The sequence below is a fragment of the Antedon mediterranea genome, chromosome 7 (genome assembly GCF_964355755.1).
Source record: "Antedon mediterranea chromosome 7, ecAntMedi1.1, whole genome shotgun sequence".
In the NCBI taxonomy this organism is placed as follows: Eukaryota; Metazoa; Echinodermata; class Crinoidea; order Comatulida; family Antedonidae; genus Antedon; species Antedon mediterranea.
The window spans coordinates 3226891-3254820 of record NC_092676.1 but is presented as its reverse complement, the minus strand read 5'-3'; the positions used below and the strand labels follow the sequence as shown (position 1 = coordinate 3254820).

Sequence of the window (27930 nt, the reverse complement as noted above, 5' to 3'; positions counted from 1 at the left end):
GTTGTCAATGAAAATTCCGCCCTCATTAGTTTAAGAAAAACTTAGACTCAAAGTAAACGTCAATTTAGTAGAAATCAGTAAACCAAAACAATGTCACTCCTCTGTGGTTGTTAGAAGAGATTTGATTGAAAAGATGTATTTTAAACAGATTTATAAACATTCTAATGTGTATATAAACTTAAAAATCAATTGATAAAGAAGCCGGTACCAACACAAGATGACAGCCATAATCAAGGGACAGATAATAAAGCATTTATCGAAGTAAGTTCATTCATCACACTCGTGAATCCAGGCCCCCAGCCAGGAGGAGGACGACAATCAGGACAGTAACAGTACCGTGGCTTGTTGTTGTGCACAGCTTGCAGCAGTCATTTCATAGTCTAGGGGCTAGGCCATGTAGCTACTCAAGACAGACCATGATACATACTACAGTATACAGTCTGCCTACATATCTAGGCCTATGTGTGTCTACTTTAGCCTATTCATTTTCAGACAACCAACATAGACTATCACCCCTAATTAATAAAAATCAAAAAGTGTAATTTATTTAATAATAAATAATAATAATAATATTGTTGAGACAAAGTTGTGAACAACCCTTTGCCACCGGCCCTACCACCCAAAGCACCTCCTCGCATGCAAGCAACAAGAGCCTAAAAATTGGTCCACATCCTTGATACGTAAAAAAAAGAAAGTTTTCTGAAATCCATGGAGTACAACTGTCTTCATTGAACTTTTATGTGGACAGACTAACATAATACTGTAATAATATTAATAATAATAGAGTTTGTTTCAGCTTAGTGATGACTGCATGTTTACTTACGAGCCAAATTCAAAGTTTTTTCAAGTTACAGCGCCCCATCTGAGGATGCGGTTGGTTTACAGTATCCAGGTCCCAGCAAAACTACTGTAAACAGGTGCGTTTTCTTGAAACTGTACAATTCCTGAAGTTGTTTTCAAATGTCTTTTTTTCATAACAGGTTTGCCAAAAACTTATCAGGGGATCGTATACGCTTAAGCACCCTGAAAGGCGAGGGCAACTTAACTAACTTGGAGCTAGATGAAGAAGCCCTTATGGACTTGCTTGAGCTCCCCTCATGGATGGTGCTAACTAAGGCCTTCTGCAATAAAGTTTCTGTCAAAGTAGGTTCACAGTATTTTTTAAATTGTTTGTTAATTTTCCAAAAACGGTTTGTTATTACTGTATATTGTGAGCGTATTTCATAGAATTGCTTAATCCAAACCCCATCCTTCTGTTCCTTAAAATTAAAAAAAAATTTTTATGTATGGGTATGTATTTAATTTAAACTCGGATCAAGATGAAAGAATAGTGCATTTGGTTGAAATTAAGCGAGAAGCTAGCGTTGATACCAGGATAATATTTGTTTTGTTTATATATTTAGGCAAATTTCTAAGGATTTCCATAAGCGAATTCATTCACTATCCTTCTGAAAAGGTGGCAATCCTGTTCACAAGACAAACATATACACAAAATGCTCTACATAAACAAAGTCTTATTACAAGTCTTTGGGAGTACATTTGTAATTTGTCATTAGAAAAATCCTGACATGACTGGACTTGAACCCAGGACCCTTGTATTGGTAGCCAAGCATCATAACCACCAAACCACAATTCCAGTTCGTATCTATGCACCTCACTTCTCTTGTCTGCCACTGCACTAGATGCTAGACCCACATTCACACTGTAATTCAGAACAGTGTGGTTTTTCCCATAATCAGTCAGTCTACACAAAATGGTGTAACTTCTTACTTATTATCAGGTTTTCAATTGCGTTTATTCACTGATAATATTATGACAAACTTTGTTTACACATAATTTGTGTACCTACTCATCCGTACTAATATCTGATATGCTCTGACCTCTTTCTTTCATTATTTGTTATTTATTAACAAACTGCTTTTCAGAGTGCACTTGTACACAGAGGAACTGAAAACTGTTCACTTTTAATTTAAGGGTACAAGTTCCCTATGTGTTACTAATTTGGTTAATTTTCTATCTATTGACCTGCCTGTACAATTTTACATGTATACCCAGTGATGCAATTAATCATGACAATGTAGTATAGTTGTTTGAATATTGTAATTTAAACAATAGGATTTTTTTGTATGTATTTATAACCTGTACATAGGTACCACACATGACAAGTCTGATTTATCTGGCGTGAGATATGGCGCTTTTTCAAACAAACCTTAAGTTCTCATGCCACACACCTAAAACGCTTAATTCACCAATCTCAATTTTATTAAACCAATACATTGTACTACAATCACCGATCCTAAGCCCAAACAAGCAAAGCAACATAAAATCAACTCGGAAAGTATAATGAATTAGGGTTTTTGCCCAGAGATCCAGTTGACCCCAACTATGGGGGTAGAGAACGGGGTTTATGGCAGGAATGGGGGTGGGGGACAGGGTCACAATTGGTAAATCTAAAGGTATCAGCAACCTCAAACTTAACATACAGTTATACAGTAGGCCTACTAACTGTAGTACTGAACATTTTTTTTAGATTTGCCTGTGCTAGTTGCTATTTTATTCACTTGATTGCCTCTATTTGGGATCACCAAAAAAATGGGGTTTGCTCAAACGCTACTTACAAGCCCCTGGCTACAGGCTTGGATCCTAATTTCCATGTTAAACCACTATGCCTGTAGTGTAAGTAACATTGACAATCCCCAGTTGCTATATGCTTTTAATATGGATCAGAGAAGAGAGACAGACAAAGAACATAAAAAGAAATATTTGTTTTGTTAAACAGTAACTGTACTAATACTGAAAGGGACTTTAAAAGCTAACATTATTGTTAATGGGAAAATGTTTAGGCTATATAATCAACAAGGGAATTCTCTATTAATCATTTAGTATGCTTAGCTGTAAATGTCACATACTCGCTGGCCATTATTAATAATACTATTCTTCATGACAGCCATAAAAGTTACATTAAGTTTATGATTTCAAATAATAATTGTAATGTTTAATGTCAATTTCGCTGTAGAATTTAATTCTAAAAACAAGAACATTGACGAAAGTGACTTTATAGGTATTTAAAGTAAAAAAATAATTAAATTCTTTCTATGCATCATGAAGTATATTTTACAGAAGCACTGCTTTATTGAGATTATATGGTGATACTTGAATTCAATTATTGAATTATAAATTATTACGTGTGTGCGTTTGGTTTGTTTTTAAAGAATTATGAAATTTAATTTCATCTACTGTATCATTATAATTTGTACAGTTTAGTTTTATATCTGAAATTTTGTCTTTTGGTCAGATATTTATCATAACATTTGAGATTCTAAAAAATGATTATCAGTAGATCAAAAGGACAAGTTTTCAATCGTGTTCTATCTCTTTTCATTTGGATTTTATTTTATGTTATTTGAATTTATTTGATGGATTATTATTATTAGAATATTTTACAAATTGCTGTTGAGTTATCTTAAACTTAAAGATCATAACATGCTGACATGTTGACACTGTATAAACCACCGCATCCCTTTAACTACTTGATGTTCTTAAGATGCATCTCTAATAGTAATCTCATCCTTCAGAGAGGTCATTTAGTTGTTGGTTTAATTTGTTTAAATCCTCTTGTGTTGTGCGGGGAAAATGTTTTCTTATTTGCATCAGTAATGTTTTTAAATAGTAAAAATATTGTATACACATTTTTAACAATGATGATGTTTACCACACTGTAGAAGCCCTCCTATTCAGAGGACACCTATTCAGAGTACACCCCTATTAGGGGTAATATTTGTTTTAACAATACAATACATCCACCCCTATTCAGACGACTTTAAAACAAGACTGGTTAATATTAATAATAATTAGATACTTTTTCTTATCCATCCTGTGTCACATGACACCCCCACCAAACCCGCCACCCCCTATTCCATTTCTTTTACACTATATTGACTTTATAGTAATTCCATCAAAATTCACAGCCTAACGTTCAAAACCGTTATCACTTGCTAGGTTGGACTGGCAATATGTGATTTTCCTTGAATAGGTTTTACACGTTTCGTCAGGCTCGGATCAATAGCAACCTAGGCACGAAATCAATGAAGCATATTATTTCAATCCATTTCTTTGCCGCTTGTTAATAGTTTAGTCATTATCATCACCAATAATTTTAATCTCAACTTATCTGTGTAATTATTATGCCGCCACCAGGCTAATTCATTAATGCCAAGTGAGTGGGTGTTTAAATTTCAGTTGCTTTGTTTTATATTTGACTGCATAATATATGAATCTTCGTTAATTTACTATGAATGAATTTTAACATATCAGTAGACAATAGCAGCATTGAATAATATTAAATTTGTTTATAATTTCATTTCTATGGCACTTTAAACAAGATAATTAAAAACAAAATTTAAAAACAAGGCCTGACATCATCAGGCGATCACTTGCTAATTTCACCATGTATAGATGCTGTAGTTTTTTTCCATTCAAGAACAATTATTTTGCAATTGTGCACCTGACAGACTAAAGAGTATTTTTAAATATCTTTTAGAAAAGGCCAATTTACACAGACAAGCTGTATTGTAAACGGTAATAAAAATATTAGAATCTATGTTATTCCTTATGACCATACACACAACGCGGAGTGGATCGGCGGTTTTCCGCTTAGGATAGATACAGATTCTACATGGGACAAGCTACGCGGTTTTTCGCTTTACCATTACCGCTCGTCTGTGTAAATTGGCCTTAACGGAGTTAATTGTGCTATTTGGCAACGCTGATCAATTGTCAGTTGATAATAAATTGGTAGCCAAAGCCAGCATAAGGCAGATGAGGTACTTGCCTCGTCTTAAATTTTCACCACCCACCCCAATTCCCCAGCACAGATCGTCATATTTTATATTAATAATTATATTTAAAGCATCTTTGCCCCGTCTGTTTTTAACCTCTCGCTATGTCTTATGTCCTTCAGTAATTAAACATCTATTCAGACTGATGTGAAGTTTACTGTATCTCTACAGTGAACGAATATTTAAACTGAACTTAGCGGTATACATTTTACAGCATGCATATTCTACGCTGTGCATTACTTGCACAGTTAAAATAAACTACAGTACTGTATCTGGCTTGATGCAGTATAAGTTTATTGAACTGTCGCAAGTACCAGCATTTAGAAAGCAATACTTACTTTTTTAAGTCATAAATAAAAGTAGAATATACACACATAGCCTTTCTAATTTCATTCGTTTTACATACGAAAATTATAGTATATTTTAATACACTGTTAATTAATAATAATAATAATATCATGGATTTATATAGCGCCTAATGTTGTGAAACCTCTAAGCGCTGAACATTATTACCCCAGTAATTTTTTTATCAAACACATATATGGAAACATACTCCCATAATGCAGTTAGTAATCAGCGCAAAGTTTTGTCTTGATCTAACCGGGTACCTATTTATACACCTGGGTGGAAAGAGGCAAACGTAAGTAAAGTATCTTACCTATTACAGTAGGATACAAGCAATAAGGCAGAGTTGAATTTGAACCTCGATCTCACAATCAGTAGTCCAACATCCAACACACACCCTTAATTACCTTGAATTATTACATATTTTTTTTATTTACAGATTCCATGGACAAAATTAAAAACTCACCCAATATGTATAGTAAGTACTTTTTTTTCTTTTTTTAAAGAATATCAAAACAAGTCTGATAAAAATATGTTATTAATTTTATAGCTGGTACTACTGGTACTGGTTCAAATAACCGTCTCACAGAGACATCTGGTAGCCATTGACTTGAAGTTGGCATTTGGATGTGTTACTTTTAAATGTAGGCCTACAGTATGAGAGTGACTACTACCAAATTACACAGTCACAAAACAACTTATAAAACAGTTCATATATACAGTTAAAACATTGCTGGGAATTATAAATTTCTGTTGAAGCAGGCTCTAATGAAGTTGCATCTAGTAAGTTGACTTTGTTGTACAACTCTATCAAGTACTGATGGTATCTTCCGACCTCTTCGTTTACTTTGTGTTGTGTGAAAAGTAAGAATTTTTGTAGGATCTTCATTTTCTTTTCTAATTACATGTCCGATCCAGTTGAATTGTTGCTTGTAGACATATTCTTCTAGCGGTTGACAGCCAGTAATTTTGTAGAGATCGTCATTATCAATTACGTAACGCCAGTCTATATAGTTTTCATCTGTTTCTTCATCTGAGGATATGTCTACATGGTTTGGTGGGCAGACTCTTTGAAAGCCATTCACTAGCATTCTTCTTAGGAAGGTTTTGTATGTTGTGCTAAGTTTGGACATTTCACTTCCTGTTGCCCTCCAAGCATGGCAACCATAGGTGAGTCTACTCCTAACTACAGTAGACCATTAAGAAACATTATTCTTGTTTGTAGGTGGATCGTTCTGTTGGTAAGCAATGCCCTATTCTCTGCAAATGCTCCTTTGGCTGAATTGATTCTGTATTTTACTTCTTGATCTCCAATATGAACATCATTGTAGGTAGCCCATACACCAAGGTATCTAAAGTGTGTTACGTTGTTAATGTGTACGCCGCCAATTTGTATGATGCATCTTGGGTATTCTTTAACTTCCTCTTTCCAGTTCCATATAATGGTTTCTGTTTTGGGGGCACTAATTCTTAGACCAAATTCCAGACAAACTTTATTCAAGATGTTCACAATGGTTTGCAGTTCTTCTTGTGACCAGGAGCTTACAGCAAAGTCGTCAGCATAGCCACTTTCAAAGTCGTCATAGATGCCCCTTGATGGTGCTTTACATCTTTGAGCACGATTTGTAGCTTCAATAGGAATTAGGTATTGTATCATTAGGCCATCCAAACTAGCATCTTTACAGCGTTGTTTGAACACTCTAATAACGTAATCAAAATATTGGTTAAACATGCTGGTACTCTCAATACCACCCTGTCGCACCCCAGAAGATGTTTCGAACTTATCATCACTCGGATCGTCGTCAGCAAGGTATGCTTTCGTTGAGCTGTATAGTGATTGTACAGTATACAATAGCAGTTTTTATTTTTATCACGTGTTGCTTGTATGATTCATACTAAGATATTGATAATAATGTACTTAAATCGACTTCACTTCATAACATAACAACAACATTCATAATTTTCTACTATTTCTATAACATCTCTTAAAATATTGGTTTTGTGAGATTCCTATTATGATTTTGAAATTTATTATTGAATAAAAACATTAAGAAATCTATCAAATTGTATATTTAGGTGGGAGGCGGCTTTTAATTATTATGAAATGAGAGGAGTCTGGTGATTTTTAAGACTTCTCTTCTCTTCTTTTTAATATGTATTGATTATCTGACGAAATTCTAACAGTCACTTAATTATTATTCATTATTCTTAATGAATATATGTATTGATGATTGTAGATTATTCAAACTTAATTTATTACTGAGTCATAAAAGAAAAATTGGCATTGGATTTAGATAAAATAAATTATAGAAAATAAACTATGGACAATAATAAACATGGAAAATAAACTATACAGTAGTTACTAATAGTAGAACTCCTATTAAAGGGGTGGGGCACCTTTGCAACCAAATAGAATGTCCGGCTAATACAGTACGTGTTGTAGCAACAATAAGTATCAGTAGTGTTAAAAGCATAATATTTTCCCTCATTCGTGTTACAGGAAAGTGTCTCTTTATAGAGGTGTTCAAAGTAAGGGTTCTACTGGAACATTCCCATCACTCCACATCATGGTCACTTTAGATTTTTTCCTGAACGTGGAGTGTCCCTTGTATAGAGGTGTCCTAAGGAGGGGTCCTACTGTCTATTAATTACAGGAACGTTCATGGTCACTTTCTATATATTTTCCTGAACGAATTGTAAAATCAAAATGGTACTGGGTTTTGTCAATATTTCTGCTCTCAACTAGTCATCCATTCATCGGAGTACAACAGTAATGAATTAGAATGAAAAACACTATAAATCACATAAAAATTACTTAAAGATATATTGTCCCCTAAATTTTTTTTTCACATTTTTTTTAATATGCCAAATTATTATTAATGTCACATAATAATTATTCACTTTGACAAAAAATTAGATTTTTTTCGGATGTGAATAACTTTATTAAAACTGCAAAATGGCCTATTTATTTAAAGTCTGATTTTTTTAATCTTCATTTTTCATGTTTTTGGGGGACGATACATCTTTAATAATTGATTTACTGTATTGTTAATGTTACAGTATTTAGATCAAGTAGAAGTAGAGTTGCGGACATGTGAGGAACCAAGGACGTCCACGCCAAGTACACCTGATGCAAAGCAGACACCTGCGTAAGCTCATCAATATTAATGAAGAATAATAATAAAGAATTCATTTATTCAATTTGGAGAGAGTACATCTTTAATATTATCAAATTTTCATAATTCTGAATTTTGAAAATTAGATACAGTGCTGTATAACATTGCATATTACAAAAGAAAAATAGGAATTAAAAAAAATAATAAATAAATAACAACAAATAAATAAAAATTATCATTACTACTACTTGTCTGAACTTAAGTTAAGATTAACATTTAAGTTATTGTTTATTTTTATTTGATACAATTATGTGTATGATTTAAGTTCTATACTGAGCTTACAGTATTTGATCTTTTCCAGTCTTTGCAAACATTCAATGTATGTTAAGCGAGTAAGGATAATGAATTAGTGTGAAACTCGCAAGAAATTACTTTCTGGACGGCCCTAAGAAAAACGATGATAATGATTGCAATATTCTTTGCTCTTATGGTGTGAACACAAATATTTGTTTAAGATCAGATTTTAAATACCTGTCCTTCCCAGTCACGTACAATTAAAATTTGTTGAATATACCTTCATTATGCTTTAAATTAAAAATTCTTTATTACTCTAGAGCGACGAGTAAATATGGATTCGTAGAAAAGACAGTAGATGGCGTTTTTGTTTCAATCAATGCAATCAATGGCCAGTTTGTATCAAATACATTCAAAGCTGATATACAGGTAAAAGAGTTTTGACTTTATTAGATATAAAGTACAGCATTCAAAGCTGATATACAGGTAAAAGAGTTTTGACTTTATTAGATATAAAGTACAGCATTCAAAGCTGATATACAGGTAAAAGAGTTTTGACTTTATTAGATATAAAGTACAGCATTCAAAGCTGATATACAAGTAAAAGAGTTTTGACTTTATTAGATATAAAGTACAGCATTCAAAGCTGATATACAGGTAAAAGAGTTTTGACTTTATTAGATATAAAGTACAGCATTCAAAGGTGATATACAGGTAAAAGAGTTTAAACTTTATTAGATATAAAGTACAGCATTCAAAGCTGATATACAGGTAAAAGAGTTTCAACTTTATTAGATATAAAGTACACAGTATTCAAAGCTGATATACAGGTAAAAGAGTTTTAACTTTATTAGATATAAAGTACAGTATTCAAAGCTGATATACAGGTAAAAGAGTTTTAACTTTATTAGATATAAAGTACAGTATTCAAAGCTGATATACAGGTAAAAGAGTTTTAACTTCAACTAGATACAAAGTACAGTATTCTTATGTATGCAAGAACTTGCATTCTTTTACTCTCTGTAAAATTTCACTTACTTTCATTATTTGTTTTGAAACTATACAATGGAAACTGAAATTTACTAAATTAGTATTAATTAACATTGTTAATTATCTTTTTCTTTTTATAGATCTGACAGTTTGTTTTGAAAGTAAAATCTATAGTAGTAGTAATAATATTAAACACCGTTAATACAATTGTTTTTATATTTTTGAAACTAAATTCTGATAATAACCAGGTTGATACAATCTTTCTTTCTTTTTATAGATTTCCCGGTTTGTCGTTCAAAGTGTTTCTCCCTCAACTTGGCAGCCTACCGATTTAAGAATGACGCGGATTAAAGATCAGACGCGTGGGGAAACGTTACTGTTTAAAATGGTTGAGTGGTCGACAATTCGTTTAACAATTGATGCGTTAGATCATGAAGGAGGTAGACCTAACACACCAATTAGAATTATCACCAATCAGGGACAGGTAAGATAACCTTGCAACTAATTTTGCCAGAAAATGAAAAAGTTTATCTCGTTTAAAAGTTTGGATGGCAAATAAACTATCGTACAGTTTGCGCCATGTGTTTTCAACATGAAGGAATGTATGGTTGACATTTTGGTTATACTTCTTTTTGAAATTTTCAGATTCATATAACGATGAAAAAGAAGTTAAGTGACTGTGATATTTTGGCTTCCAAATTAAGTGTGCTGTTGGACGATATTCTATGGGTGCTCACCGATTCACAGATCAAAGCGGTCATTATGCATTTCAGAAGTCTGAACCCAGTCATTCAAAAATCAACACAACAGAGCAAAGCAATGGCAAACCAGAAACAACAGGTTTAATAATTCACATATTTGCATAATTTAAATAGATATAATTTACATATTTGCATAATTTGAATAAATATAATTTGCATAATTTAAATAAATAATAAACATATTTGCTTAATTTAAATAAATATAATTATTTACATATTTGCATAATTTAAAAAAGTACTTTTATGTTTTGCAAATACTCTGTGTTGAAATTAAATACAGTCTGGTCTGACATTACCTTGATTGGTGAGGGTGCTGTATTTTGTTGTATGTTTGATGATGATCCACCGTAGCAATTTTATAAGGTGTTCTTTCATGAGCAGAGACAATTATGTCAAAGTCTTTATTGTCGATCTTTATGTTACGTCTTTCTTTTTCTTGATAGACCACGTCAGTTGTAAAGCAAGAGGTTGATGCAAAGCGCCCTCACAACATCAAGAATGCTAAAGAGCTTGCCCAGTTACAGTACTTTGAACAATATGATCTTCACGAAACTTCTTACCATTTCTGTACCCAAAGAATCGATCTTCATTTATGTGACGAAATGAACCGGCCCGAAAAAGGTGAGCCAAGGATAACCTTAATTAAACATTTTTAGAAACACAGAAAGTAAATCTAGCGTTCAGAAATCAGAGAGAATACGTAGAAAAATACAGAGGGCGCTATTCAATATTGTGTAGTTACATTAATATATACATTTTTTTGGAAAATCAATAAGCATGGTCTGTTGGTATAGTTGAAAAAGAAAGTTTAGTACGATATCTTTTGAATTATAGAACCTGCAGTTATTATCCACCTTATACTGTAATTTCGTTTTTTTAGCAACTTAAAATAGTTTAGATTGTAATTAACATTTTCACTTCTTTTGTAATGCCACAAATCAGAGACTGTCTTTAAAGTGTGGGGAATAAGAAACAGTGGTTTGTATTTTGTATAAATTTGCATAAATTAGCATTAATTAGCATAGTGTAATGTTACGGTCCAGCATGAATGTCTAACTTGCATTTGATCCTAATTCTCACTACTAATTTGTCATCAGAACCTCTATTGTTGAATACCATTGTAAACAGATAAAGTGCCGTCAGTTTATTCTACTAACCAATCATAATAAAGTTTGAGATGACATCACTGCAGGGTGTCCAATCTAACATGCCAACACTTCAAACCATAGAGTTTCTTTGCTGTTATATGTAATGATTATCACCCCCTCTGCTTGTGTTTCAACCGTTTGGTTTGGAACACTTGATAATGTTGCACTCTTTAGATGAGATATTTAGCTGTTGGTTCTACAGTACATGCAACATGACTCTGTTGTACACAAGAAAAAATGATAGCATATAGAGTGTAACAATACATAAAACAAACACAGAGGATTTTCTTGCAGTTTTAAACCAATTGCCAGACTCCATTTTGTTCACACACCTATTGAAATCTCTTTCAAATATTCTCCATTCTTAAATTGCTTGATAACTATTTTTGTTTATGTACTTCTTGTAGCTAATAGAAGATCTCGATCTCTTTTTTTCTTTCAACTAGCTGTTGTATTTATAGGGATTATATCAGAATCATTGTATTACATAAAGTAATATTAACAATGTGTCTACTCTTATTTTTACTGCTTGGTTTTGTATATGCTTACATCTACTATTTTTGGTTTGTTTTTTATTTATATTTGCAGGAAAAGTTTTCAGTTATAACATTTCTTTCTAACTATTTGGCCGATATTTTTTAATTTTGTATATTTTTACAAACTTGATATAACACTGTAAGGTTTGGGTCATAAATCTCCTTTAAAAACAAGTACTGTACAGTACTGTACAGTAGGTATGCATTTGTACTGTATGCCGACATTCTATCGATTCCAAAGTCTTGCATGAACGTAGACATGCAATAGAATGAATGTTCACTTATTCTATACAATACAGACTCGAATGTTTAGTACGATATTTAGGGCCAATCCCAAACAGGCTAAATCGTTATGTTGATCATGTTTTCTTGTGTGGTAAAAATATTCCCGATATTTATTGCCCAATCTTAGACTGGTTTAACTTGCATTGTCATCATCAATTTCATTTACGTTTCTGTAAATTGAATATTTTAGTTTTGACTGTTAATAGTATCTATTGTATGTACTGTAATTAATAAATTATTACTTTACAATACAGTACCTAGCTAGCAATAACATTGATTGGCCAATTAAATTCTTGATTCATTTATCATTTAATTAATTCTTTCCTTAATTGATTCATTCTAATATTGAATTAAAATAATTAATTAAATAATCAAGCTATTAATTAATTACGTAGATCAATCAATAATTGTTTGTTTGTAATTTATCAATATAGGAACTAGTACAGTAGACCTACTCAATTTATTAAGGAGACAATGTATTGGTCCTGACGTTGTCCCCTTAATAGAGGCTCTACTACTACTAAAGCTTTGTCAACACTATCAAACTTTATGTGATGTACAGTACCCATATGGATGTATGATGATGTCATAACACTACCATATGTGGGCATATCACTACCATAATGTGGGCATATCACTATGTGGGCATATCACTACCATATTTGAGCCATCACACTTTTTTTGTCAAATATTTTGATAGTGTAAACATAGCTTTACTATAATTAAACTTCTGCGTATGATTCTACATTTAATTATTTTTTTTATCTGTTTGATTTATTTATACCGTGTGGAATCAAGACCCTAATGAAGGTATTGGTATACAGTAGTTAAATGTTTTTAGTACATCCCTCCTTTTGATTGGTTCCCACAAGGACGCAAGAAATGGACGTACACGCAACGCAAGTAATTGACCAATCACAAGCCACAGTTCAGATAATCCATCACGAATTGTCAAATTACTTGCATTGTGTGTTGTGTCTTTGCATTTTTTTTCCTTGTGCAAACTAAGTTTGTTCTGTATATAATTTGTTGATATATATATACTGTACAATAACCTAGCTTTATTAATCAATAAAAACAGTATGTTTTCCAATATTTATTAAATTATTATCAATCAATAAAATATATATATGCATATAATTATTATAATTATTAAATATTTATTTTATTAACTTTGTATACTGATAATAGCTTGTTTTTATTAAAGATGTATTGTCCCCCAAAAGCATGGAAAGTTAAGATTAATAAAATCAGACTTTAAATAGGCCATTTTGCAGTTTTAATAATGTTATTCACTTCTGTTAAAAAAAAGAAAAAAACAATTATTTGACTTATAAAAAGACAAAAGAAACGTATAATTTTAACCAAAACCATTGGCTGACAGACAAATTTAGAATGTTTTGCTTTAAATTTGTTTCAGGTAAATATGTTTTACCTTCAATCCAAATTTCAAAGTGAATAACTATTACCTGACATTAAAATGGCATATTAAAAAAAAATGTTTTTAATATTTTTTAGGGAGACAATGTATCTTTAAATATGATTTTATATTCTTTTACAAATAAAATTCGAAAAACCTATCTATAATTTGTCTTTACACTAACTTTTTTATTTATATAATTTTATTGGTTTATTAACCAATTTTGTGTTTATTGTTAGTTTCTTAAAAACTATGATGACAACATTCAATTTTTTACCATTTTATTTATGTAGAAAATATAATTTTGTCTAAAAATAGAACACAAAAATACATGGAAATGTTTTATTATTATTAAAAATGTTTTAATAGAAGCCTACATGGTAATGTAATTGGTACAAAAAATATACAACTATGTCAGTGTTACCAGTAGACCACCCTAAGACATAGGTTATACTCCCTTCCAGCCAACATCTGTTTAGCAGTTGTAACACATTTTTTCTGTAGCATGATACAATATTATTACAGATGTTTATTATTAATACTTTGCATGTATGCATGTGTAAGACTTACCCTTGGTGACTATTATAGTAAATTAACAATTGATTTTATAATTTTTGTTTGCCATTTAACTTTTAACTTAACTTTTATTTATTATTTTAATATAAAATTAATTTTATATTTTTGACTGTAGAATGTTAAGTTATGCATTGTTTTTTGTTTGTATTATTATTATTATACTATCATCCAGTGAAAATTAATTTACTTCCTTCTAGATGATATGGGCAAGTAATTTTACAACTACTAGCCCAGTCAACTATTTGGCATAAATGCTTATAACAAGACATGAGATACTTGTATATGTGAACATAATACAAATTTTGTTATATAACTGGTGTTATGTCACCAAAACAAAACACAACTCTGTAAAGCTCTGCCTACACTATCAAACTTTATGTGACAAAAAAAATGGGATGTGCCCATATATGGACATGATGGTGTCATAACACTACCATATTTGGGCATATTGCTACCTTATTAGGGCACATCACACTTTTTTTGTCAAATTAGTTAGCTTAAGAGCAATATCTGCAGACCTTTTGTGTTGTGTTCCTTTCATACAGAATGTTTCCAATCCATGCTAAATGTGTTCAATTTCTTATCTTTCTTAGAATCGTTTAAGCGGCGTGTTGATGGTGGAGCTATGCAGCTAACTCTACATAAACTGTTTGTTGACTACTATCCATTCCATACAGCTAGTGAGTAGAATATATACTTTTTATCAAAGAACTTATAACACAAGAATCTCCTGTTCGTCCGAAGCGCGTAACAATTTCGAAAGGCATTGTGGGATAGAATAGAGCTATGGGTGGCGCCATTGTGAGCCATGGAGTAGGGCGCCCGCATCAAATTAGAAAGTCAAAATCATAGAGGGGATCTGCTAATGCTCTAGGGGGGATAGAGTAATTGACTGAGGAGTAGGGCGCCCGCATCAAATTAGAAAGTCAAAATCATAGAGGGGATCTGCTAATACTCTAGGGGGGTAGAGTAATTGACTTCCTAGTTTGGAGGGGGAGCTGCTCCATGCTGTGAAATGGCGTCGCTCAGTTTGACCTTTTAACCCTGTACTTCCGATACTGTGTTTTGAATGCAAATTGAAGAACAGGAGATTCTTGTGTTATAAGTTCTTTGTTTTTATTTTAGATAAAACTATAAAATACTTTAAACGGTGCAGTTCTCAGAATTAGTATTGTAGTTTTGAAAGATGAATACCATTTTTTGAACACCCATAAATATAATGGTAACGCCCACCATAATGTTTTATTATTGTTGAATTTCTATGTTCTGATTATTACTGGGGTATGCCTACTTCCTTATTTGGATATTATCTATTAGATAATTGAACTTTGACACTTGGTTCGTGTTATATAATTAGTTAGTTCTTCATTGGACTTCATAATGACCCCATGATAGAGTTGAAAAGTCATTCTTTTTTTAGCTTTATTTTCCTATTATGTATTTGCAATAAACTTTTCACATACATATCACACAACTTTATGATATGGTTTCTTTGAAGGTGATTTACTGACAACCCCAAACCCTTCTAGATGTCCATGGAAACGTACCTGTATTGTTACAAATTTCTGATTTTTTTTTTAAGGTGCAAGTCGGGAGCATTGGGAACGATATGATGAAGCAATGAAAGCAGCTGATAAATGGGTTCAAGCAATCCTTGGACATTTCAAACGGCAATATACACACGCTAGGCAACATATAGCCAAAGCTCAGGAACAGGCAAAGGCCGCTGCTAGAAAAACTGAACAGAGAGAAACTGCTAATACCAACATTGAGCAAAATGGACCTGATAGCAGAAATGGAACAACACTATTGAATGAGAGTGTGAGAGCAAACACAACAACAGACACTAAAAACACAAACATTCAGGTTAAATTTGATAACACTAGGAAATCAAGTATTAGTTTATCCGATGAGGTTAAAGTTCAACCAAAGCCACCACCAGTACCGCGAACTTCTCCTGCAACAAAGTCCATTAAACTGTTGGCGCATTGTGCTATTATACGCATCAGTGACTTTGAAATTTATAATTTATCGACCTCCGATAGGGCGTCGAAAGGATCGCAATCTCGACTTTTCTCATCCGACAAAAAAGCTTTATTCCTCCCACCGGAAATGTCGTCTGTACATATTGAGTATACTTCCTATTATTTCCCTGATGGATTAGATTTTCCAGGTATGTTTTTGTTTTTCCAAAAAAGAGAAAATTAAACTTCCAGAGTACAAACTATACAACAGCAAACTTATGCAAACAATTTCAATTTCATGGTAAAAGTCATAAGATCTGTCTACACTATCAAACTAGTTTGACAAAAAAAGTGTGATGTGCCCAAATATGGTAGTGATATGCCTAAATAGTGATATGACATCATTATATCCATATATGGGCAAATCACATTTTTTTCACATAAAGTTTGATAGTGTAGACAGAGCTTTACGCACTGTTTAAGAATATACTTTGATACGTTCAATACGCTGCAACTCGGGTATAGTCTGCTTGACTTCAAACTGATGTATCTGATAGGCTGATGTAGTGCAGTGGTCCCTCACTTCAGTCAAATGCTCTTTGAACTGTAACTACATTAGTTCGTTTTTCCACATCAATGTTCAGATGACAGTTGAGTCCCTCTGTTAAATTACATACAGTACATAGTATTCTTCTTGTTTTTGTTTTTTTAGCGTATTTAAGTACTATAGGCTTTGTGGGCTCATACTGAAGTTCCATAATAATCAATAGGTTAATTGTGAAACTTACGATGATATGAAAATGACCTCTTTGTAAAACTTGTGTTGCTCTTTCAGTTCCAGCACCAAATGTCTTTGTACAACTGAACCCCTTTCAGTTCACTCTGGATTACACCACCATCTTGTGGATCAATCAATTTGTCTTCAACATTAAGCAGTCACTGGTAAATATATATTAAACGAAAAAACAATACTGAATATTTAAAGATATTTGTATTTGTTATTAAATGATAAGAATAAAGGAGGAAATGTCCCTGTCTTCTAGGTAAGTAGGGATGTGGAGCCGTGAAATGTGCAAAAAGTCACATTTGTGCAAACAACCACATTTGTGTAGACATTTTACCTTCAAATGTGCAAACAACCACATTTGTGCAAACATTTTACCTTCAAATGTGCAAATCTGTTAAAATTCATAACCCGCAAATGTGCAAACATCACGCCGTTAAATGTAAAAACGATCAGTGTTGACGTTAAATGTGTAAAAGGTATTCTACAAATGTGCAAAGCATTCTTCAACCAAACTCCTATTCCATTTTATATTTTTGGTTCGTAGGTCTTTCAGAGTAGAAATAACAATATAAAAGAGTAGGCCTATAATAAAATGTTCAATATCATAACTAATTATACTGTTGTATTTTATTATAATCAAAGGCTCAAAATCGCCTCGGCTAAATTCAAGTCGGCCCCAAGTCAACTCGCCCTGAAGTCAACTCGGCCTCAAGTCAACTCGGCCTCAAGTCAACTCGGCCAAAAACTAATCGGTCAACTAACATTCATATTCATTCTAATATTCATCCTTATAACATGCGTATTTCGTTTTTATTATTTTTCTTCTGTTCATTAGACTTATTTTGTCCCATTCATTTGCACTTTTTGCGTTTCATACTTTAAGGTGGCCTAGTTGACGTGAGGCCGAGTTGACTTCAGGGCGAGTTGACTTGTGGGCGAGTTGGCTTGGGGTCGACTTGAATTTGACTTAGACGGGTTAAAGCCTTTGATCATAATAAAATACAACAGTATAATTAGTTATTATGATATTGAGCATTTTAAATTTATTAGACTCTTTTTCCTATTGTTATTTCTACTCTGAAAGACCTACGAACCAAAAATATAAAATGTAATAGGAATTTGACTGAATATATGATTTGCACATTTGTAGAATACCTTTTGCACATTTATCGTCAAAACTGATCGTTTTTACATTTAACGTCGTGATGTTGGCACATTTGCAGGTTATACATTTTTACAGATTTGCACATTTGAAGGTAAAATGTTTGCACAAATGTGGTTGTTTGCACATTTGAAGGTAAAATGTTTGCACAAATGTGGTTGTTTGCACAAATGTGACTTTTTGCACATTTCACGGCTCCACAAGGGATCCATTGCTCTAATGCTTGTAGTCACTATATTTGTGTAGAAATCTCTTTCATTAGATTCAAGGACGTAATGTAACACAAAGTGATTTGACCAATCTCAAGCTATGGATTATTCGAGCATGTGGTCAACTCGCTTGCTTTGCATCTACGTCCTTGCTTTTTTAGTGAGAACAAAGCTTAAACAGCAAGTTTTGTTCAATTTAGTTTCATTGTCATTATTAATTATTTTGCCATTTTTCAGTTGATTAAGATTTCATTATGAGACTGTTATTGTTATTTTTAGCCTGAAGACTTGCAGGCTGATCCTAGTCCAACAATTGGTATGGATCATATTGACATTAGAGTTGATGCTTTGATGCCTAAGGTATGCTAACCTTTTTAATGCAAACAGATAGTTTGTTATATTATATGCACATGTGCAAAAGCAAATTAGTGATGATGATAATATTGGTGATAATATTAATAATTATTTTACGCAGAGGTCGTCCTTTTAAAACGGATCCTCATATGTTAACACCACCTAGAACCAACCTAAAATGGCTTCTTTGCTCAGGCACCAGAGATCTGGAACGTTCCTCATTCCATCCGTTAAACTCCATCCTCTTTTCAATTCAAATCTCTCCTGAAAACTCACCTATTTCAATAGTTATTCTTTTCATGTTGCGCTGTGAGACTCCGGTAAAGAGCACTTTAAAAATGTTCAATATTATTTATTATTGTTGTACTATATAAGTGATGATTATAATATTGATGATAATGATGATGATATTAATAATTATTGTAAGATGAAATAGATAATGATAAACTTGATATTGTTGATAATGATATTTATTAGCACGATTCCTTCCATAGGGAAAATCAAAGACAAAGGTTTGGGTTTAGGATAAAAGGCAAGAGTTTGCGTTATGGAAGTAAAAGTGACGTGAATGCAACTTTTAATAACACAAATAATAAAAGTAAGCTTTAATATACCATTATTTTTTACATTTATCTCTTTGTCTAATATATAGATAATTATTCCTACCACATCAACGGTTCCAGAACATCCAGACAGACCGGAATCTCTGTTGATACAATTATCTCAACTAACGGCGTCAAATTGTCGGATTGGTACTAACTCCACTCGCTCAGAACTGTCCACTAAACTGCAACAGCTGTACAAGTCAAGACTGTTTACCAACAACCTCTACTTTCCAAACCATGTTGGCGACTTTACAAGTCTACCGCAGCTCCTCTGGGATCATGCTTTTCAGCCGAATTTCTTTCTTCCCGGAACACATAATGAAAATTTAAATCAACAAGAAAAATCTGAAAGAACTGAATCTGATTCCAATTTTGAATCAAAACAGGAATCAGACGAGAAAAAAGTGAATCCAAATTTGAAGCATATGAAGTTATCTACTTACACATTTAGAGAAGATTCTAGAAAAGATGTCTGGTGTGTGAAGATTGACCAGATATGGGCAGACTTTGTCAAGCCTGTAGAGTTCAAAGACAGACAAATTCCCTTTATAGATGCCGTTCCATTGACAATTTGGGTCAGTTTTCCTATGCAATTGAATGACGATAAAAATAAAATATCAGAATCTCAAGAAACGCCACAGAAATCAGAAAATATGCCGTTTTCACCAGATGAAAAGAAGTGCCAGATGGAGATTGATCAGCTAAGAACCAGCTTGTTAGAGAACGGCTCTGAACAAGCTTCTAACGGAGTTGGTTCACCAGAAAGGAAACAAGATCAGAATACTATCTTAAATAACAAAACTGATGTCAAAGATGTCAACCAGATGGAGTTGAGTAAACCTAAGCATGGAGATATGCATCTGGTTGTACACACCAGTGAGGTTGTGCGTCTTGTAATCCAACACTATCAAGTTTTGTTTCTACTCCGTCTTCAGACTTCAGTGCAGAGACTTCTTCAAGAAATGGAAGAGGATCAGTTAATGCTTAGTGCCCAGAAGGAAATACCATCATCAAGCAAAATAGTCGCCTTCCGTTGTCCAGATATTGAAGCCACATTACTCATGGCTCCAGCTCCGTCTGAAGATACTCCAAGTGAGGATATATCTGTTGGTAATAGTGCTGGAGGATTAGAAGATAAAGACTTAACAGGTTTAGTTAGTGGAGAGAGTGTAGAAGATGTAAATTCTGCCAAGCCAGTTAATAGTCCGACTGGATCGTGCCCTGGGGAGGCATCAGTTTCTAGCAGTTTACCAAGTAGTCCAAGTATAGACACTTTATCAGATTCAATCCCCGTAAACATCACTACCACATCACAAAACCTTTTCATAGAAGAAAAGAAAAATGGAGAAGTTCTAAGTGTAAAAACCTTGACGACAAAACAAACGATTGATATTCCAACAGAATTTTCAGAGTTTCGAGAAAGAGCGGCGACTCAACCGTCTACAAGAAATTATTCTCAAATCCTTCCAAAAGTTTCCACTGACAACCCAGAAGTCATAATAGATTCCTCTAATCAGCATCATTTAAATACCAAACCAACACACAGTAGAACTCTGTCAAATACCGACATATCAAATCGAGATTTTCCAGATGGGCGTGTCTTGTACACGAGTTCGACAAATCGTTCGACAAGTCCTATCATGATAAACTCTAGTTTAAACGTCTCTTACATGATGACTAATCAGCCACCACGAAGTGCTTCACACTCGGACCTGGCTAAGATATCGGCATCAAGCCTTTCTGCATCGTTTACGCAGAAACAACAGATGTTGATGGGGTCTGCACTGTCTCTTGACGAAGTCTCTTCCTTAGGAGGGTTTGAGACTGAAACTCTCTCAATCCAGAGCGACTCGAGCGATAGCAGTTTCACTTTCGTCAATCGGCAAAATGTAGAAATGGATTCAGAAAGTGGACTAGGTAAATATATTTGTAATTATTTTCATTTGCATCTAAAAGTAGTACTAATTTTTTGTATTTGGATAGACAATGAATTTATTTGGCCATCCAGGAAAAATAAACTTGAAAACAGATAAAATAACATTACTATTTTTAAATGTGTTTAATGATAGGTAGTGAACTATCCCAATCTTTACCAGTGTTAAACGGTCGGTCACCAGACATAAGTAGCCAATCACCTGACATTATTGAGCAATCAGCTGCTGTAGTCGAACAGTCACATGATGAAAAACTAGAAAATGGTAAGTGGCCAAAAATACTTTTTAACCGATTCACCACGATAAGCGCTTAAAGCGCTCAAAAGGTTAAAAGTCAAGGTCATTGTAAACAAATTTTCAACAAAAAAAAAGTAAATCGAATTTACATGCGCAGTTTGCTGTGCATGAATCGTAACAACAAATTATACAAAATACTCACAACTTTTTTTTAAAAAATATGCTTCTAAATATATAAAAACAATTGTTGAAGTTAGTTTGAAAATAAAATTCGAAAATATAACCGTTTTTCGAAGCACGCTGTTCGAAACGCGACAGGCGCGTTGAATGAATCTAGGCCTAGACATACAACGTAAAATCGTCTAAAATCCATCTTTATTTCTAATAATCACTATTTTGAAGCTTGTATACAATAAATGTATAATAAATAAAGATTATGTATCAGTTACAGTGTCTAAATCGTCATATTTCCATGTAAAAATGTGATTTTTCTACCGGAGAAAAGTCGTGAAGATGTCCTCACAAGGGCCGCGCCATATTGTTTACCTTTGATTGTAATATGAACCCTGACATGTCAGATGCATTATGGGCATGAAATATTTGTTCAAACTCTGCGCAAAGGTCAGTTTATTGAAGCATAACTTTTGACAAACATTTTGATACCAAACTTGTTTTAATTTCATAAGTTTTCGACGCATTTTCGTCAAATTTTCTGCAAGCTACACGTCTAAAACACCGGACTAAGCTCCCGAGGGATGCCGGTGCGCGTGGGAATCGCGAATTCCAAGTCGCTTTCGGGATGTTTTTTTTAACATTCCCGGTGAACAAACAGCGGCGAGGACGCTCTCGGGGCGGCTCCCGATAGGCCTAGGCCCCATATGGTCATCGTCGGATGAGTCAGTCTACTAATTTCTTCATAATTTCGAAACCGGTCATTCATAATGGTCAAGTTTGGTCTTATTTTGAAGAGAAGAAATAGGTTCTGATGAAGAGATGAGTTTTATTATGAAATATTTATTAATTTTTGTGCATTTGGTAGTCAAAGATAAATTACAAATTTTTAATAATTTTCCTAAAATATTTCTAAAATTTGCATAATCCATACTCCGCCAAAATAAGTTGTAACACAAATTTGATAACATATTTGGAAATAAAATGTCCTTTGCATTATTTTTGTTTTTTAATTTTTTTAATGTCTGTGTTTAGAAAAAAAGTTAGGGTTAATTATATGACATATGCTTTTTGGGTCCCAGGGGAGCAAAATAAACTTAGGGGTCAATGGGTTAAAGCAAGCACAGTTTGGTTAAAATTTAATTTTAAATCATCATGACGTCGTCATCTAAAGTAAAGAAAATAGGTTGAGGGATGTAGGTCTGTTGTCATATCTTGGAACATTAGAATATATGGAAACAACACTTAAAAACGTTATTGTTATTAACATCACAGAATCTGCAGATGGCGCTGAGCAGTCTAAACAGGCACAACTTACTACGGAGGAACTGTATAGCAACAGCAAGCATAAACTAAATACGGTAAGTTTATTTTATAGGATTTGGTGGGGGTGTGGGAGATGGTCAGGGATAATTCGTAAAATTTGATCAATTTTGTTTTGATATATTAATGAAGAGAATTGAATTGAGCAAGAAGTTAATTTAAAAAGCTATCTTTTGAACCTTTGAACATACAGTATGCACTTTAATAATATGTTAATTACCTAATTTGTTTTACAGGTGTCTGTTTTAAAAGTAAGTTTAAACGGTGTGAATGTTGCCGTGGACTTGGACAACAACGACATGGCTGCTAGAATTGAGATTGGTGCATTTGAACGTGAGGAACAAGGCAACATGAACTATGAACAGTATATGTCTAAAAGACAAACAGGTACATTGATTGCAGGTTGTAGCTTGGTGGTAAAGGCGCTCACTTACCGGGCCAAGGGTCCTGGGTTCAATTCCACTGCCAAATAGTTTGATTAAGACCTTGTTTAGCAGTAGAGCATCTTGTGTAAATGTTTGTTCTGTGAATTCACTTATGGAAATTCTTTGAGCGGGAATATATAAACAATTATATTCTTGGCACTGTATCTGAATTCTTTTCGCAGCAAGCTTTTTAAAAATACCCAGTTTAAATTATCTGCTAATGAATGGGAATACAGCAAAACCCCTCCTTTGTGACACCCCTATTTAATAAGAGAACACTTTCCTGTGAAACAAATGAGGATGATTTAACACCACATCCAGCCTCTGTTCAGGGGACACCACTAATAACGGGACACTCTGTTAGGTCTGAAAGGTGTCCCCTTAATAGATGTTCTACTGTCTTGAGCACACCATTTTTGCATTCATATAAATTCAATTTTACAGAGTTGAGTAGAAAAACGAGCGACGCAAGTGAACGCGAAATGTTACTACAAGCTACACTACAATCTCCAGTCGCTAAGATCAGGTTTATCAGCGGACCAGGAGCTGAGAAATTCTGTGAGACTGCTACAGATAGGGGGTATGCAGTATTACAGGTATGGAGAAAATGGGTTATCTAATGCAGTTACTGCTGTAACTAACCTAACATAATCCACACATGTGACACTGTAATGATAATGTGTCTATGATACAGTACAGTATATACAGTACGGTTGAAGCTAAATGTTGTTGGTCATTGGACAATGCACATTCTCTAGCTATTACTACTGTATACCTAGCTCTAGTCTACAAATTAATTATATAATAAAATTAAGGTTTGTGTCTTAAGCAATAAATATTTCTTCAATGAATCAAAATATTTATTTATATTTGGCTCATAAACATTTATTATTTGTTTATCATCGTAGGACAAGGCCTCTATTTACGTCAACCTATTTACTAAATTGACAAAATTATTGTATAACTATTGGGATGGCCACCTGGGAGAGGTCATAATATTTGAACTAAATAATCACTACATTGGTAGTATATTTCTGGCTTGCATTCTTTATAAAATGAATCTGTCTACATACCTTATGTAAAGTAGCTAATTAAAATAGGACAACAAGGAATACCCAGTGTACATGCCTTCAAGGTTATAGCTTGAACACACTAGCAGGGGACTCGTGTATTAATTATAGGTATAAACTACATGGGTTTAAGGAGGGTGTTACAAGGTCGCAAATTAAAACTGGAGTATGGGTGTTAAAGTGAGGTATCAAAATATTTATGATTGTACTCTACATATACTTATTTTTCGTTTGTAAATGAAATGTGTGAAAGAAGTTTTTATTACTATTTAGGTGGATGGATTTATTTCTGAATTTCAAAAGTCAACCATCTCCAACTTGACTGGGTTTGTTGAAGACGAGATTGTTGGAGAAGCAATGCCGATGAAGATTGAACTGAAAAACACAAAAATACAATTACAGGTATTTTAATTGGTATTCAACATACAAAAAAAAATCAGTAAAATGACAAAATCACCTCATTCTACGAAGGACAAAATCCCTTTTAAGCTCTGTCTACACTAGTCACTAGTTTGACAAAAAAACTGTGATGTGCCCAAATATGGTAGTGATATGCTTAAATATGGTAGTGATATGACATCATGTCCATAAATGTATGGGAACATCACATTTTTTGTCACATAAAGTTTGATAGTGTAGACAGAGCTTAAGTCATTACAACTGTTCATGCACCCTCCTGTCATAACCAACAACCCACACCCAACCCCCAATATACACCCTTAACCCCAACATCTTTCTCCCAGCCATCATATAGCGGCATTACCATAGAGGCACTATATCCGACTAGAGAGCCTACTACAATAATAGCTCTATAAGCAAGTCATCAAGAGGAACCATCAAGTTTATCTCAATGGGGAAGTCTTGACAGCGCCCTCTTCTCAGTCACGCACCACGTATGCCTGCATTAACCGCGGCGACACGTTTACCGTATCAATGCAGTATATATAAACGATCCTTGTATATAAAACAATTTTGATTTGTTTTTTTTATTTGCAATATTAAATTATTTTATTATATTTTTAATACTTTTTAGGACGACATGCCGTTAGTGTACATTACAAGCCCTCCTCCGATTCCACTTGATGTAAATATAACACGAATGACGATAGAAAGGTCTCCTGACGGAGTATTTCATATACGAGGTATATTCATTTATTTATTTATAATATTAATATTTTACATTTGGAAACATGCCGAACGTTTTAGCAATTTTTTAAATAGTTTATTTCAGCTGCTGCTTTTACGTTTTTTTTCGAGAGCTTTTTCAACTTTCATAAGTCCTTGAGTGACACCGAAGTGTTTAAGGTGATGTCATAAATTATTTTGCCGAACTTCCGACAGCATAATAAAATTAAAATAAACTTAAGTTTGATAAAAAAAATTGTTGCAAACAGTAGAAAAAAAACAAACAATTAATAAATGTCTATTTATTCGTTTCTGTAAACGACAATGTATTATAGTCCTGCGGTACGTACATTTGAAATCATCAGTTTTTTTTACGCTGAAATTACTGCGTCTTTGAGAACCATTTGTGGGCACGACCTAGAGGGTACGCGAGCGAAGTATAAAATAAATGATAATAATATATAATAATAGTAATGATAATATAATATAATAATAATATTTATTTGGTCACCAATGAATGATAACCTAGAGTGAGTTAAGCTCTGTCTACACTAGTTTGACAAAAAAAGTGTGATGTGCCCAAATATGGTAGTGATATGCCCAAACATGGTAGTGATATGACATCATCATGTCCGTATATGTGCACATCACATTTCTAGTGTAGACAAAGCTTTAAAATAACCAGGGGAATAAAAAAAAACGAATAATAATTCTTTGTGTTTTAGATGAGGTTCATGATCGTACCAGTGACCGATGTGACGGACCACTTGTCTTTATTGATCAGGAGTTCATGAGGAACCACAACCAGCTCGAGATGGAGAACCTACAGTTGAAGGAACAAGCACAGCTGATGAGTTCAGGTATAAGTACCCTAGAACAGGAGAGGGCGTCCTTACTAGCAACACTAGAACACTTACAAGAAGAACTCCTTGCTGCGGATCGACAGAAGGAGGCCCTCCAGGGTAAGGTTACTGAATTATTACGACGGTTAATGGCAACTAAGAAATAATTAATACACCTATAGGCATAATATTTTTCCACTATATTCTATATATTAATATTATTGTCAAATTTAGTTATTCTATTTTAAATTTTTTTTTATATAATTTTAACAAATTATAATTTTATTTTTTATCCAATAGTACTTAATTCTCTCTGGTGCTTTTTTATGTAAATTTCTTAGGAATGGTGCACAAATATTGTGTTTTAAAATTCCCTTTTTTTTAAAATAAATTATTTAAGATTGTTCAAATATTTTACAATAGAGAACATAAATCTCCTTGATATAATTTTTTTATAGATAAATATTAAAATTGATCTTAGTAATAATATGATAAATGAAGTTGTTATTATAAGTAAGATTACTGGTAGCTAAACATTGAACAGTCAATTCAGTCTTCCTAATCTAGATACTGCAGTAAAAGTGTGATGTGCCCAAATATGGTAGTGATATGCCCAAATATGGTAGTGATATGCCTAAATATGGTGTTGATATGCCCAAATATGGTAGTGATATGACATCATTATGTCCATAATATTACATTCTTTGTCACATAAAATTTGATAGTGTAGACAGAGCTTAAAAGGTTACGTACAGTAGAATGGCTTTGGTAGTACAATAATTTTACACAAAACACAAAAAAGGTATCACATGTGACGCCTATATTATGTTAAGTTTAGACAAAGCTATGATACAGACGACACATGTGATACTGTATTACAGAATTTGCCAATAATACTGGGTAATTTACACATACAGTACAGTCAGCAATTATTATTGTATAAGGTTAGGTTTTGGTGTGTGCTGTATTTGTGCTAACATAACTATACTATTAACGAAAGGTTATTGTAGATATAGAAGAAATTTAAATGCCCACGCACCCACTAGGCTATGCAAAAACATATGCTTGAACAAAATTAAAGCAGACCTTTTTTGTTACAGTGGATTAACAGACGACGAATCAAATCGTCCGTCGAAAATGATCGCACGCGTCAACCGCTAACGCTTTCAGATTGTGGAAACGCAATCGAATCTGTTGCGAACGCATGGTAAACTTATTGTACTTTTAGGTTTAGTATCCGACGCAGATGTACACATTCGCAAAATATTTAAATATTAATACATTCAACCATTTAATATTATGGAATTTATGTTGTACGTCATCGGGTTGAATTTTTTCGGTGGTCTTAAAAACACGTTTTGTTTTATTTTATGATAGGCCTATATTTTTTGTTCGACGACGACAGATAATTGT

The 27930-nt window shown here is 33.3% G+C and overlaps 1 protein-coding gene across 1 annotated transcript; it reads left to right on the top strand.

Annotated features, from left to right (window-relative positions):
- Positions 1–86: 86 nt before the first annotated feature.
- LOC140055176 (bridge-like lipid transfer protein family member 3B) lies at positions 87–26860 on the top strand. Its single transcript, XM_072100417.1, has 20 exons — positions 87–261; positions 981–1143; positions 5623–5661; positions 8244–8332; positions 8914–9022; positions 9861–10067; positions 10229–10423; positions 10788–10965; positions 14903–14989; positions 15892–16482; positions 17109–17215; positions 18711–18791; positions 19438–21307; positions 21460–21588; positions 23008–23093; positions 23292–23442; positions 23925–24076; positions 24824–24952; positions 25584–25692; positions 26401–26860. Exons 1-20 carry the CDS (start codon positions 218–220, stop codon positions 26682–26684), a joined length of 4800 nt encoding a protein of 1599 aa, XP_071956518.1. The 5' UTR covers positions 87–217; the 3' UTR covers positions 26685–26860.
- The last annotated feature ends 1070 nt before the right edge of the window (positions 26861–27930 follow it).